At 36.5% G+C, this 15,541-nt stretch overlaps 2 protein-coding genes across 3 annotated transcripts; both read left to right on the top strand.

The window, feature by feature from the left end:
- The first annotated feature begins 215 nt into the window (after positions 1-215).
- Positions 216-4,493, top strand: LOC126757219 (cytochrome P450 4p1-like). 2 transcript variants are annotated; one of them, XM_050470937.1, is made up of 8 exons: positions 216-607; positions 726-926; positions 1,103-1,184; positions 3,037-3,137; positions 3,253-3,517; positions 3,580-3,803; positions 3,877-4,191; positions 4,260-4,493. In XM_050470937.1, exons 1-8 carry the CDS (start codon positions 409-411, stop codon positions 4,424-4,426), a joined length of 1,554 nt encoding a protein of 517 aa, XP_050326894.1. In that variant the 5' UTR covers positions 216-408; the 3' UTR covers positions 4,427-4,493. The 2 variants fall into 2 exon arrangements, with proteins under 2 accessions (XP_050326894.1, XP_050326893.1); XM_050470936.1 differs by having other exon boundaries at positions 3,577-3,803.
- Positions 4,494-9,049: 4,556 nt separating this feature from the next.
- On the top strand, positions 9,050-11,885 carry LOC126757220 (cytochrome P450 4p1-like). The gene is made up of 8 exons (XM_050470938.1): positions 9,050-9,360; positions 9,512-9,709; positions 9,772-9,853; positions 9,930-10,030; positions 10,424-10,688; positions 10,767-10,984; positions 11,054-11,368; positions 11,426-11,885. The coding sequence occupies exons 1-8, from the start codon at positions 9,162-9,164 to the stop codon at positions 11,584-11,586; spliced, it is 1,539 nt and encodes a 512-aa protein (XP_050326895.1). The 5' UTR covers positions 9,050-9,161; the 3' UTR covers positions 11,587-11,885.
- The last annotated feature ends 3,656 nt before the right edge of the window (positions 11,886-15,541 follow it).

Here is a 15,541-nt window from a genome sequence, read left to right as displayed (position 1 = left end):
CCAACTGTCAGTCATACCTCATATAATATTCAAATAGAGCAATCGCACCCCAGCCGCCCCATGCGCTTATAGTATACACATGCCAGTTTGTATTACCTGTAATATACAAACGAATGCATATACATACATACATATGTACAAACACACAGATGTGCATACTGTTACGAATTATCTCAAAATCCATGCAATTCCACAAAGCTTCTAAAACTAAGAGCTCAGTTATGTTTTGATCGCTCTGGCGCATAGTTAAACAAAATTGATACTCTCCTTAAAAAAAAGAAGAGATTTAATTGAAGCCAAACTCCGAAGCTTTACTTGCGAGCTCGTAATACATACCTACCTGCGCTCGTATATATGTACATATGTAGATACCTATGTGCCAAGTAAGATAATTGTGGAGTTTGTGCAATGTGGCTCTACGTATTCATCGTCGCTTTGGCTTTTCTTGCCGCCTGGTTATACAAGCTAAATCGGGATTATTGTGTAATGGCATTTTTTGCCAAGCGCTTGAAGACCGTTGACGGCACACCGTTGGAGCATATTGTACCGCAGGCGAAGGCAGAGACAATATTCGCAAATGTTTTCGATTGTTTTGGCGCTGATAATGGTTAGAATACTAAACACACATGCATACATATCTATATACATATATATATATGTACATATATGTATATGTGTATGCTATGAACAATAGATAATAACAATGATAATTTACAAAATTACAGTTGTGCTCTTCGATAGCAGTCGCATCGCAGCGGCCACTCTGCGCAAAAGCTATGTGGAATACAATTTATTTACGACTTTCTACAATGTGATTACCGCCGAAGATGCGGAATTATTGCTGAATGATAAGAATCTGATAACGAAAGGTATTGCATATTACTTCCTCGAACCCTTCTTGCACACGGGTCTATTGACATCAACAGGTAATTTGAAGGTCATTACTTGATAGTAGTGTGTCTATAATGATAAAAAACGTCTCTATGATAAATTTGTAAATTTTAATTTTAATATTTATTTATCCATTATCCATATCTGCTTTTTTGTTTTAAATTCTAAACTTTATGTAAAACAAATAACATACTTGTATATAAATTTTTAGATAAAAAATGGCATACGCGCAGAAAAATGTTAACACCTGCCTTTCATTTCAATATACTTGGACAGTTTGTGGAGGTTTTCAAGTAAGTGATTACTAACAAGTCCATAAAACAGTTATACTTGTATATACTAATATTATATACTTATAAATTCATATAACAATAATTATAATCTTTAATTAGTGATACATCGGAGATAAATTAAAATTAATTCAAATATTCCTTCTGCATTAAAGATAAAGTTAGTATGATTCATTAAATATTAGATACATTTCGAAGCTCCTTATTTTTTTAAAGAAATAACACAGAAACTTCAAATTTAATGGAGAATGTTTATTATCATTCTAAAGAACATTCTTGGGTATTTATTTTTTGAAGATTATCTCTTTCAAATGTTGGCCGCAGCCGCGTCTCAGATGGTCCATCCGTTGAAACCAATTTTCAATGACTCGTTCGGGCATTTCGACTGGTAACTGGTAAATGACACGCTTGATATTTTGCTCAAAAAAGACTTTAGACTTTATATATCCCCACAAGAAAAAATCTAACGGTGTGATATCACACGATCTTGGAGGCCAACCCACCGGACCAAAACGTGAAATTATCTGTTCACCGAAGTATTCTTTCAATAAATCCATTGATTGATGTGATGGGTGGAAAGTAGCGCAGACTTGTTGAAACCAAATGTCGCCGAGATCACGAGCTTCAATTTCAGACTTCAAATAGCCGGACTCCCCACGGTCTTCGTGTATGTACACTCTCTGTTACGGTTGCTATTTTTTTTTCACTGACAGTATTATCCAATAACAAATGCTGGATGATGATGTTGCGAATAGTACGCTCAGTAGGCCGATTATGTTGGCCATAAATTGAGCGAAGTGCGCGAAACACATTCTTTAGAGAACATGAATTTTCATAATGAAGTTGAACCACTACTAAACATTGGTCAGACGTAAGTCTTTCCATAATGAAATGCCAAATAATACTGACCCAAAATAACATGACACTTGACACGACTCACGCGTGATCTGTCAAAAAAAGACTATTGAAAAATGTACCTCTAAAGGATTACCCGTTATAATGAGTATCTGTGAGTTCTTTTATGCTTTTTATGACATAAGGTCTAGCCAAGGAAATCCATGAAGAGTATAGTTAGTATGAACCGGTTAAAATCAAATATGCACCATTTTTGCTCGATAACTCGTTGCCGTTTTGAAAGAAATTTCAAAATACCACCTCTATAGGAACCATCGTCCCTATTGGCCAAAAACTTGAACAGCCAAATATAAAACCTTCTCTTGGGGCCAATTTTTTACCAGCAAAACCATACGTCAAAGACTGCAACAGGTACTAATCACCTGGTGTCAGGTCTGGACTATAAGGTAGATACCCCAAAACATCCCAGCTAAGGTCCCGGAGCTTTTGAAGAAACACTTTCGACGTGTATGGCCTGGCATTGGCTTGATGGAACACAATTCTACTCTCATTGGCCAAAGCTGAGCAAGTACTTCCTTCAGACCACCGAATTGTTAACGGTACAGACCTGAACCCGGAGTTTGGCCGTAGGGGAGCAGTTTATAGTAGATGATTCTCTGCCAATTTCACTTAACAAATAGCAAAATCCTCCTTTTCACCGGCTCACGGTGGTCAGCTTTTCATCACCAGTAAAAATCCGCTTGAGAAATTAACCGATTTTATTGCGACTCGTAAATCATTTTGTGCGTTATTTCGTGTGATAGCCATAGACCGATCTTATTTTTGTATACAACTTTTTTTGACTGGTTCCAAACGCTTATCTGTGATTTCCAGAAGATTATCCACCAACGTTCTTTAGTTTTTTTCTCCTAAGACTGATTAAACTTCGTACTAAACCAGAATAAAATTGTATATATTTTTGTTTTTCTTTGATATTTTGAATATTTCGAACATCGTTTAGAGAGGAAAGCCAAAAATTCGTGGACCAACTGGAGGCCATAGATAGCGATTCAGTCACCGTAAATGAAATTATACCCAAATTTACATTGAATAGCGTTTGTGGTTAGTGAGTATTTTATTTATTGACATACTTATTGTACTTGTGAAAGATCTAACATATATTAAAGATATATAATTATTTTCTTCTTGTACTCTTAACACTTCTTTACGCACACAGAGGCCGCTTTGGGCGTCAAACTGGATGAACAACTCGATGACCAAGAATATCGCGCGAGTTTTAAAATGATTGAGGAAGCCTTTATTTTGCGTATCAGTAATCCCTTCTATATGATCGACACTATATATGATATTTTTATGGCACCTAAAATGGAGAAACATCTGAAAACCGTGCATGGTTTCTCCAGCAATATCATACACAAACGTCGACAGTTATTCGCCGCAAAGTTGGAGCAAAGTCCGGTTAAAGAGGCAAATGATGAAGAGTAAGTTTGCGCTTCTTCCTTTTATTTTATTTTTATAATAATTCTTAATTCAAAATTAGTAGCTTCGGCGTTACGAAAAAGAAGCGCTATGCCATGTTGGACACACTTTTGCATGCCGAACGTGATGGACTCATTGATCATGCGGGCATTTGTGAGGAAGTGGACACGTTTATGTTCGAAGGCTTCGACACCACTTCGATGGCGCTGATATTTGCACTGATGAACCTCTCGCTGTATCCAGAAATGCAGGAGTTGTGCTACCAAGAGTTAGTCGAGCACATAGAAGGTTTGTTGGGCGTTAGTTAGATCAAATATATGTGCAAGTATATGGATATACTTTCTATATCTCACACACGCAGATGATTTACATAAGCTTGATGTTAATGAACTTGGCAAACTGAAGTACCTGGAGTGTTTCATTAAGGAGACTTTACGCCTCTATCCTTCAGTGCCGGGCATAATGCGCAAGGTAATGCGCGATACCAGTCTTGCCAATAATGTCTTTTTGCCCGCGGACACGCAAATCTCCATACACATTTTTGATATACAACGCGATCCCAAGTATTTTCCGGAACCAAATAAGTTCGATCCGACTCGTTTTACACCGGAAAACTCAGAGGGCAGGCATCCTTACGCCTATATACCCTTTAGCGCCGGGCAACGAAATTGCATTGGTGTGTTTATTGTGGTTTATTCGGTGATATTACATCTAGTACTATTTCGAGTTTTCATTTCTTTTCAGGTCAAAAATTTGCAATGTTGGAGATAAAGACTTTGCTGGTCTATATGTTAAAGAAGTTTAAAATTTTGCCTTTAATGGATCCAAAAGATTTGCGATTTGAAACTGGCATTATTTTAAGGACACCAAACGCTATCAAAGTGAAACTTGAGAAGAGGTCACGTACCTGATAACATCTTAGAATATATGAATGCGCCAGAAATTAAATGAATTAATAAAATGCAGTATTTGAAAATAGGCTTGCTCATTTTACTTAAGAACAAAATTGTTACCAGACTACTCATTCGGTTAGTAGTAAACTGTAGTTCGCTAATCAACTTTTGATAACAAAACTAGTCGATAGGACCGCTATTGATCTCATCGTCGAGTACTCGCACGTTTGCATCAAGTTCTATTATATATACTAACACTATTCAAGATCGTCAGATCCCGAGATATTTATGGTTTACGTTGAGGTTAGAGAAAGTAGTTCTCAATATTACCGAGGTGAACAGGAATCCAGGGTTAAGCATCTTTACGGATAGATTCAAAACATATAATGCAGTGAGAGGAGGTGTAAACTGGCAAGGCATTCCAGGACATGGTGATATTCCTAGTAACCTAAGACTCCTAGACTCCTTTGTATAGAAAAAAATCGCAACTATCGGTCGAGGGTTTCGGGACTATGTTTCGGAGGTTGCACAGATAAAGCTTTTCGCACTGATTAGTTTCTTCGGAAGCACGAGGTGGTTCAGAGAGCAGACAATGGAGTAAGGAGAATTTAGTGGCAATGTTTCATAATGGACCTCTTGAAGGCCTAGGCGCGTCTGCCTATTTTTTCGTTAGAGAACTAAAACTTGAAAAGTTAATGTAAATATCGGCAAAAAATCGGTATTATTAAAACATTTTTCGAAGAGTGAAGGAAATGAAATGGACGAAGCAGATCAAAATTCAAGATTATTTTGACAGTTTTCTTCGATTATTAAAGATTATTTCCAACTTTTCGAATTGTATTAGTTAGCTGTGGCTTCATAACTTTCACTCACGGACTATATACCGATAATAATCAAAAGCTATGAAAGTGCTTCATTAAGGTAGTAGTCTGGTAACTTGGGTTCAAAAAATCGAATTTTTTTTTGCTTAATTTGAAAGTGTAATGTCTTGAGAATATACTGTGAAAATTTCAGACTGAAATTCGAAATATTTCGGGTGTTATAACGAGTTCCCTAGAGCGCCTCGGAGTCCTCTCTCTCGGAGTTGTTGAGTTTTAAACGCGTTTTTCTCAAAACATTGTTTTTCTGGTCGGCCCAGGTCCTAATTTTTTTTTGACTGAACCGATTGCTTTCAAATTTTAACAGACTGTTCTACACACTTATACTAGTTCTCATTGGTACTAACGATAATTTTTTTCACCTCTAACTTTTTATTTTGCAACCCTTTCTTTGCTAAAATAAAAGGACTTTGTTTTTTAAGTCCGCCATTTTGTTATTTACCCTTAAAATTTAACTTCAGTAGTTCCGACCAGAATGACATGTCTATGGATTAAGAACAATCAAGAATATTTGATTTCAGATAACATCAAGAGCCAAAATCATCCGGGCCACCCACATGCATTTTTTTTGAGGTTCCAACTTCGAGTGACAATAATAATAATAATAAAGTTTTAAATTTTTTCAAATAATTTTTTTTTTTTATTTTCAATATGTAAATAAAAACACTCTAAATATTGAAGATAATTCATTTTTAATTTTCCTATAAAAAACCACCCTCCAAAGAAGTCATGAAAATAGACATAAGTTACCAGACTACTACCTTAAAAGCATTGACACGCTTTCTAGCGAAAACATTAGCCAAAATGTTGTCAGTCCGATTAATAAGAGATATTCAGCAACAGGATGATTTTCAATCAGTATTTCTTTAACTTTTTCGATTTTATAGTCATTAACATAGTTGAATGGACGACTCACATGAAGCACGTTTTCGATGATTTCACGACTTTACCAAATGCTTTGTATGACTTAAATACTTGTGCTTCTAAAATAGAATCCCCAAAACGCTACCGGAACAAATTCAACGACTCTAAATCCAGAACTTAATTGGAAACACAAATTTCAAGCTAACTCGTTAAAGTCCATCAGCTGAAATCGCCAGGCAAAGTTTTCGTAACACACTTCGTAAACACTAATTGACATGTGGAGATCAAACTTGATTCGAACATAAAAAAAAACAACTAATTTAGAAACCATTTTCTTATAGATTCGATTTGCTTGTGCAATTTATATTGACCTGTCCGAGTCAGTTTTGATCATATGTTATATGTTTCTTCGCCCTAGCGAGGATTATGTGAATGCATTCTGATAAAACAAGCTACTTAAATGAAGTTCAACAGTAAAAAAAAAATTATTAATCGGCATTCATAACTTTATACTTATAATTAATAGCGCTATATATATATGTAATTGAAATGTTGAGAATAGTAAAGCGTGTTCAGTATTCAATACTGAGTTATTGTCACGCTCTTGTGCACCTATTGATTAACAAGTTTCAAAACAATTTTTTACTATGTATTTACTTCTTTTAAAATATGTATGTTTTTTCATCGATAAATCTACGAATTACAAATGAGTTAGTCAACCAAGTACACAGATCGGATACTTAAGGTTTATGAACATGGTCGTATGCAAGTTAATACCACCAGTTCACATTACATGAACATATTCTTTATCTGTCATAAATATGTAACATGACACTTACGACCCATATGGTCCGTATTAAGTATCCGTAAGTAACATTATGTGTACTTTGCTAATACTGTCCGCCTTAGGTGGTCCAAAAATATAACTCATTGTAAGATGAATATTCCCACTTGTAACATATGTCCTACATATGCTATCTCAAGTGGATTGTAGATATACTTCCTAGAATGTAAGATTAATATTTGTATCTAGGCTTAAGCAAAATATTGTATTTAAAAAAATGTAATAAAGAAAACGAGGCAGTTGACCACAGGCAGTTGTTGACCACATGTTGCCCCGAAAAATAAACCGAGTTTTTAATTTGCATTGCTTTATACTTCATTTGAATATGTATTGCCCGGATATCGAGGTTAACCTTCAGAGCTTTTATTGGCGTAGCTTTCATTTCGCCCGCAATCTCCAGAAAACATGCCCGTTGCACCTATTCAAGGTGCTTACCTTAGTGTGGCACTTTCTTGATAATGCCATTTACAAGACAACCGCACCATATGCTAGCATGGGACGGATAACACTTTTTTGGCTCTAGACCATCTGGGGTCGTAAATTACATTTTGGGCAATTACCTTTCTGCAGGAGTTCCAGATTCGGAGGGCTTTGGAAGCCCTGTTCTCAGTGTGTTTTTTTTTCAGTCTTGTATTTTTTAACTATGATAGTCCCAAGCTATTTGACTCGAGAGAGCTCGAGAATACATTAGTTCTACACCTCAAAGATAATAAGAGAGAGATTGAAATACGAAAAGTTTGTCCTTCTTGTGAAAAGACAGTTTTTTTTTCCTACGGATCGAAAGTTATGCAGTGACTGTCCACCCAGTTTGAGGAGATGTCAAATGCCGATGCAATGAGCCGGGATAGGCGATTAAGATTCATTCCTGAATAGACAATCTTAAAACTCTTCCTGTCGAATAGAAGTATTAATTCATTGTCTCCTTGCGGGGTACCACAAGTGGTCTCGTGAGCGATTCTTATACCATCCCCATTGTATATGGCCTATTGCTTAGCATATGACTTCATCAGGCCAGTAGGTACTGATTAATGTCATGTCATAGCCGCTAGGATGACTTCTCGACTTCTGACGGTCTCAACCTGGGTGAGTAGAACCGTGGAAAATTAGTATCTAGTCATATTTGTTTCAAATTCGTGATACCAAGTGCAACCAGGTCCTTCTCTACCTGATCTGTCCAACGGAATGGAGGTCTTCCTCTTGAACATGACCTAGCCAACTCCAGCCAGCATTCCAATGTCATCGTATATCTCGTACAGCTCATCGTTCTATCGAACGCGATACTCGCCGTTGCCAACCCGCAAAGGACCACAAATCTTCGGCAAAGTTTTCTCTCGAACACTTCAAGGTCTGCTCTCCAGATGATGTTATTGTTCTTGCTTCTGCATAATGACGAACTTGTCGAGTTTGGTCTTTGCTCGTCGAGAGAGAACTTTACTTCTTAATGCTTGCTCAGTCCGAATTAGCACCTGTTGGCAAGAGTTATTCTGCGCTGGATTTCGTGGGTGAAATTGTTGTTGGTGTTAATGCTGGTTCCAAGATAGACGAAATTAACTACGACTTCAAAGTTACAACTGTCAACAGTGACGTGTGAGCCAAGTCGCGAATGCGATGACTGTTTGTTTGATGTCAGAAGATATTTCGTCTTGTCTTCGTGTACAACCAAACCCATAAACATCGCTTTCCCATCCAGTCTGGAGAAAGAAAAAGTAACGGCGCGCTTGTTGAAGCCAATGATGTCAATATCGTCGGCATACGCCACCAACTGTACACTCTAATAGAATATTGTACCTTGTCTCTTTAGCTCTAAAGTTCGTTTTATTTTCTCCAGAAAGTGATCAATCAAAATCGATTGTATGGAATAGCATTACAAGTGACTTTGAACTTTCGGCACTGACTAGATTGTACACATACAATATAGTAATGCTTTTCAATATTATTATACCAAATAAGTAAAAAAGTTCAGCAACATTTGTAAAATTGCATAAAAATGCATATTTAGCACCACATTACATATATTTATATCTTATATGCAATATTATTAGTATTGATTTTATTATTAGCGTTCATTAGAAGTTGTTAGTTCCGTACAATTTTAGTTGCAATCTCGACTTTCTAACGTGTACTTTATTTGCTTAGTCCTTCTTAATTGAACTGTAACTTATACGTCATGGTGTACTGGACGTTAGTGATTGGTGCCATCATAATTTCTTGGCTGTACAAATTGAATAAGGATTATGTGGTGCTGGCATTATTTGCTAAACGGGTGCGAACAATTGATGGCACTCCCTTGGAGAATTCAGTGGCGCTCCTCAAAGGACGCACAATATTTGGCAATGTCTTCGATTTTGCATTAGCCTCTGATAATTGTGAGTTTGTGTGTTTATTTAGACATTATTTCAGGAATTGCTTTTTCATTAAAGAGAAATTGTAGCATGATTTTTTTCGCGATTTTGAAAATTATAATAAAAATTAGATTTCTGTGGTAGATATAATACATTTTTGTTTAATAATATACAGTGTTCGACTTCGTGCGCCAACTTACTGCCGAATTGAAACGTAGTTATATACTATATGGATTATTTAGGCCTTTCTACCAGATAATTACCGCTGAGGATGCTGAACTAGTGCTAAACGATCAAAACAATCTAACCACAAAGGGTATTATTTATAATTTTTTGGAGCCGTTCCTAAATAGAGGACTGCTGACGTCATCAGGTACAGCATTTGGGAATAAATTATTTGTAGTAGATATGCTTTTAATTTCACCAACGGCTTAGGCAAAAAATGGCACTCTCGTAGAAAAATGCTGACTCCTGCCTTCCACTTTAATATACTTGGACAATTCGAAGAGATTTTTAAGTGAGTTTTTGTTGGTGTGAATATATTTAATCTAAATAAATATATATTTTTATATATGTCTATACATTTGTTTCAGAGATGGGAGTAAAAAATTTGTGGAGAGTTTAGAAGCCAGCGATTTAAGTTCTGTGACTTTAAACGAAATCATACCGAAATTTACACTCAATGCCATTTGTGGTAAGCTTTGAAAAACAACATATGTATATATTTGCAAATGCTCTTTAGTGTTGAGTTTTAGGTCAAAAATTACCCGAAACCGCAAAGATGGCATAAATATTTGTTTTTTTTTAATGGGAAAATGGAAGAATGCGTGAATATAAGTATCTGTGATAATATGCGATAGTTCAAACCGATTCTTTTACAAACAATTTTTCGTTCAAACCGAAATTTCAATATTGCTCCTTTATTAAAACTAGACAAACATACCAGACATCGTGGCAATCTTAAGATGTTCCTCCTATTAAAGGTGAAACAGAAAAATGTTGTTCTTAGTGAGATCATTTCATATTTAAACTTTACTGACGAATATTTACATATATATTTTTTGAAATGATTTACCTCGCTCTACAGAGGCCGCATTGTGTGTCAAATTGGATGAGCAAATGAATGCCGATCAATACCGTGCCAGCTTCAAAATGATCGAGGAAGTTGTCTTGATGCGTATCCAAAATCTATTTTTTATGTTTGATCTCATTTATAAAGTATTCTTAGCGCCTAAAATTGCGAAACACATTTCAATTGTGCAGAATTTCTCCAGTGAGATAATTGACAAGCGTCGGAAACTATTCGCGGAAGAGTCAGAGCATAATAAAGACAAGGCGCATGACAACCAAAGGTATGTGGGTTTTTAAAACAAAATTTCAGAAACTGATGAAAAAAAAAAAACAATTTTACATATACATACTTGCACTAGCTTCTATACGAAAAAACGCTACGCCATGTTGGACACACTGCTGCGCGCCGAACGCGATGGACTCATTGACCATGTGGGCATATGTGAGGAAGTGGACACATTTATGTATGAAGGCTACGACACCACATCGATGGCGCTCTTATTTTCACTTATGAACCTTTCACTGTATCCAGAAATGCAAGAACGCTGCTATCAAGAAATACTTGCATGTGTTGAAGGTCCGTACCCTCTAAGCTTGGTTGTGTCTTAGCAAATTGACATTACGTTTATTTCTCATTCGCTAACAGATGATTTGAGTCAATTGGATATTCAGCAGCTGGCCAAACTAAAGTATCTGGAGTGTTTCATTAAGGAGACCCTACGTCTATATCCCTCAGTGCCATTTATAGCACGTGAGGCTGTGAATGAAACTCGCCTTGCCAATAATCTAATATTACCGGAAGGTGCACAAATTGCCATATATATTTACGATATACATCGAAGTGCTAAATACTATGAAAATCCGAACGAATTCGATCCGGAACGTTTCACGCCTGAAGCGTCAGCCGGACGACATCCTTTCGCGTACGTACCATTCAGCGCAGGACAAAGAAATTGCATCGGTGTGTATTTTCTCGTTTTTCTATGAATAATATGTATAACTGTTTATCTTTTGGTAGGACAAAAATTCGTTATGCTGGAATTGAAGACGATTTTAGTAAACATCTTAAAAACTTTTAAAATTTTACCACTCATGAAGGATCAAGATATAAAGCTCGAAGCCGGCATAGTTTTAAGGACACCAAATGCCATTAAAGTTAAGTTAGAAAAAAGAGTTTGAAGTTTTACAAAAAGTATGTTATGTTGCGTTTAATTAAATGAGATATTTTAAAAGGCCAATCTTCACAAGCAATTTTGAAAAATTGCTACTTAATTCTCTAAATTATTTAGTATTGTTTTTAAAAACTCGTAAGTTTTTGACAGCTGTTCAGCTGTCTATTAAGAAATCGTTCTTCTGGAAATAAGCTCGCTTTTTATAACGCTTTTAGTACACATTAGATGCTGTTCGTACCTCGCGTAATATACATACATATATTGTACATAATATATATAATACAATATTAATATTATAAAAAATAATTTGGTTTTATTGTTTATTTTGAAGTGTTCTGAAAAATATCTATATCAAATTGCTCCCAAAAAATAAAAAAAAATTGCATATCTTTATTACTAAATATTATTTAATTCTGTCTAAAATGAAACTCGCCTGAAAGCAGATGGAAAAAGGTATATAACGGGTGATCCAAGAGTGGTACTTTTTTCAATAGTAGTTTGACAGATCATGCATGAGTCGTGTCAAACTGTCATGTTACTTTTACTCAGTTTTATTTGCCATTTTATCATGGACAGATTTACGACTGAACAACATTTACAAATCGTTCAACTTTATTACGAAAATTCACGTTCTGTAAAGCTCAACTTATGATCAACATAATCGGTCTAGTGAGCGTACTATTCACAACACCATCACCCTTCCTGAAACCCAGCATTCATTAATGGATCATATTCGACCTAATAGACGACGTCTAGCACACAGTGAAGGAAATGTAGCAGCTGTAGCTGAGAGTATACACGAAGACAGTGTGGAGTCGTAAATGATATCGGTGAGACCGACTATTTGATACCTGAAATTGAAACGCTTATTGCATTATTCAATGAATTTATTGAAAAACCATTTGGTGAGCGGATAATTAAACCTTTTTGGCCGATCAATTTGCCACCAAGATCGTGTGATATAACACCGTAAAGTCTTTGCGGATCACGCGTGTCATTCGCCAGTTACCAGTCGAAATGCGCGAACGATTCATAGAAAATTGGACCCAAAGGCTGGACCATCTGAGACGTAGCAGCGGCCAATATTTGAAAGAGATAATCTTCAAAAAATTAATGCCAAAGAATGTTTTTTCGAATGATAATAAATCCTCTCCATTAAATTTAAAATTTCTGTGCTTTTTTCTTTAATAAAGTACGGAACCTCTAAATGGATCACCCTTTATATTACTTCGGCCTAGCAAGGGTTAAATGAATGCATTCAGATAAAACAATCTACATAAACAGAGTTGAAGAGTAAAAATTATACTAACCGGTATTCATACATACATATATACAAATATGTGAATGGCAGTCTACATATGTATGTAATAAAATAAGTAAGGAGGCGCTCAGTTCGGGTTTAACCGAACATTTCATACGCTTGCAACTCGTCAGGATCAATGCTGGGGAATTACCTTTACGTGCATAGGGTTTGTTAGTTACTATACGAAGTCTAGAGCAAGCTTTAACCCGATTTTATTTACTCTAAGCACGCTCTCTCAATTTTAACAAAATAAGTACCACATTGGCCGATATACATACATACATATGTAGTATAAAGTCAACAGGTTCAATAATCTTTATATAGTATTTTTATAGTATTGACCCGATTCAACCCATTTTTGATGCAAGCGTATATTATTATCAAAGAAACATTCTCCCCGAATTTCGAAAACATATCTCACAGATAGCCGATATTTTCGTCAAAAAGTAAATCATACGGAATGTGAAAGCTTGAACAGTTATGATCCAATCTTGGCAATTTTTAGTCTTGTGTACAAAGTTTTATCCGAATATATTACTGTGGTGTGTGGGAAATAGGTGTGGTTGGAATTCCCACTTTCACACTGTAACGTGGGAATGTCAAAATGATCCTATGTACCGATTTTGGTTGAAATTGGTCGGTTGGTCCGGAGATATGTTACGAGTATTTCACCTAAATGGGGGCGATGGCACCAGCTCCTAGAAAGTCGTTATCATACATTTTCACGCGGTCGGGAGGAGTTTTTATATGATTTGCCTTTTACGAATTTCGTTATTGTAGCTCTAGTGGTTTAGGAGATATGTACATTAAACCTACTAGAGCGCTATCCTTGCTACTGCAATTCACTGTACCAAATTACAGTTTTATATTTTAATTTAGTGGACAAACGGGCCGTTGGACAGACAAGACAGTCACTCAGTATTCAACTTGTCTCACCAAACTTATCATTTATATACTATATATAGCTCCATATCTACGTTGATTATTTTTAGATGATACAAGCAACCGCTAGGTATACAAAACTATTATACTCTGTAGCAACATTGTTTATACAATAGTAAATCGTGTTCTTTGTTATCGGAATTTAATAATGAGTCAAAACCTGTTGTCACACTCTTCTGCACCTATTAATAACAAACTACTACTTAATTACTAACTTTAGAGCTCTCTTATCAACTAACATACCCTACTACTTATTTATGTAAACATATGTTTTACTCACCGACAAATGTATGAATTGAATACAACCAAGTCAACCAAATTGACAGGTCTGATAAGCATGCCAACTTTAGCGGAATAATATCGTTTATATATTATGAAAATGACCATGTTATTGTTCGACTGTTCATCCGTCCGTTCGTCCGTCTTCGGTACACCTGTCTGTGCAAACAATAACTTGAGCAAAAATTTATGAAACTTTGTGTTGCTTAATGGGGTTATTGGTATTGCATAAGGGTAGAATCTGACCAAGCCATCAAAATATGCTTCTCTCGCCTCCTTATAAACTTAATGTGCATATCTCACAAACCACTACAGCTATTATAACCTTATAACTTGCAGAGAACAATTATTTCTAACTTTTCTTTAAACACTGTAAAAATGTGAAAATAGGCGAAATCGGACTTGAAATTTGAGTTCCATTCTCATTTAGCTCAAGCAGCTCACAACATCTGATCTTAGACCAGGTATCCTCTGGGTAGCTAAAAACATCCGCCGTCCAAGAAATGCGATAGACGGGACAAGGACTGAGGCGAGTAGGTCCCTGTTGCATTTACTCCATTGGCCATATAAAGGAGCGTAAATTCGGTGTGAGATTCGTGGTTGGAGAGAACGTCTAGCCACAATCTGCTTCAAAGTGAATATCTTTAACATATCGCTGATATGCGCCGATGCCGGAAGAGAAGAGCGATATGGCCAAAGATGTTTTCCCAAAATCGTGCTTGGATACTTTAACGCCAGGGCGGGCAAAGAAGGTATTGGCACAACGGTCGGTAAATGCAGCCTCCACTAAGAAATATCCCCAGATGGGTTGAGGCTGTTTGACTTCGCCGTGGCCCGAAATATTGTTATCTGTAGTACCTGATTCCAGTATAAGAAGATTCATCAAGCCACCTGGCTGTCTCCGGATCGATAAGCCACCAACTAGATCGATCACGTTGTGATAGACGGAATACACGTCTTCAATTTTTTAGACGTGCGTGCGCTCCGAGGTCCTAGCATTGACTCAGACAACTATCTTGTTGCAGCTAAGATCCACACCCGCCTCTGTGAAGGAAAAAAAAAAACGCACGCGACAAAACACAAGGAAGGTTCGACATCGAGAAGCTGCAATCACAACAGACAGCAGAACGATTTTCAACTCGATTTGCACTCCTGCTCTCTGCGATCACACATCAGCAACTCCGTTTCAAGGCAGCAAAAGGTTTCAAGGCCGAAACATACTCTTGGAATCTCCAATTGGCGCCAAACAGCGAAAAGGAGGAACGACTAGCGCGCTGTTGTAAACCACGTAAGCAGTGACTACGCGAATTAGAAAAAGAATAAGAGTTTACGGGTATACTACTTGTATATAAGTTATAAAGATACCCGAACTGACCCTTCCTGACGTGTTTAAATTTAAATTGTGCTGTGAGTTTAAGAGGGTACGTGTTATAGCGGT

This window comes from Bactrocera neohumeralis, chromosome 4, assembly GCF_024586455.1.
Source record: "Bactrocera neohumeralis isolate Rockhampton chromosome 4, APGP_CSIRO_Bneo_wtdbg2-racon-allhic-juicebox.fasta_v2, whole genome shotgun sequence".
Lineage (NCBI taxonomy): Eukaryota > Metazoa > Arthropoda > Insecta > Diptera > Tephritidae > Bactrocera > Bactrocera neohumeralis.
This window is presented reverse-complemented; position numbering and strand designations above follow the sequence as displayed.

Bases quoted from the DNA above. Each gene is read 5' to 3' on its own strand.
- LOC126757219 (XM_050470936.1), top strand. From the start codon at position 409: ATGTGGCTCTACGTATTCATCGTCGCTTTGGCTTTTCTTGCCGCCTGG. The intron at 3,804-3,876 runs GTTTGTTGGGCG...TCACACACGCAG, and splicing joins GTTAGTCGAGCACATAGAAG to ATGATTTACATAAGCTTGAT. The intron at 4,192-4,259 runs GTGTGTTTATTG...ATTTCTTTTCAG, and splicing joins CGGGCAACGAAATTGCATTG to GTCAAAAATTTGCAATGTTG.
- LOC126757220 (XM_050470938.1), top strand. From the start codon at position 9,162: ATGGTGTACTGGACGTTAGTGATTGGTGCCATCATAATTTCTTGGCTG. The intron at 9,361-9,511 runs GTGAGTTTGTGT...AATAATATACAG, and splicing joins TGCATTAGCCTCTGATAATT to TGTTCGACTTCGTGCGCCAA. The intron at 11,369-11,425 runs GTGTGTATTTTC...ATCTTTTGGTAG, and splicing joins AGGACAAAGAAATTGCATCG to GACAAAAATTCGTTATGCTG.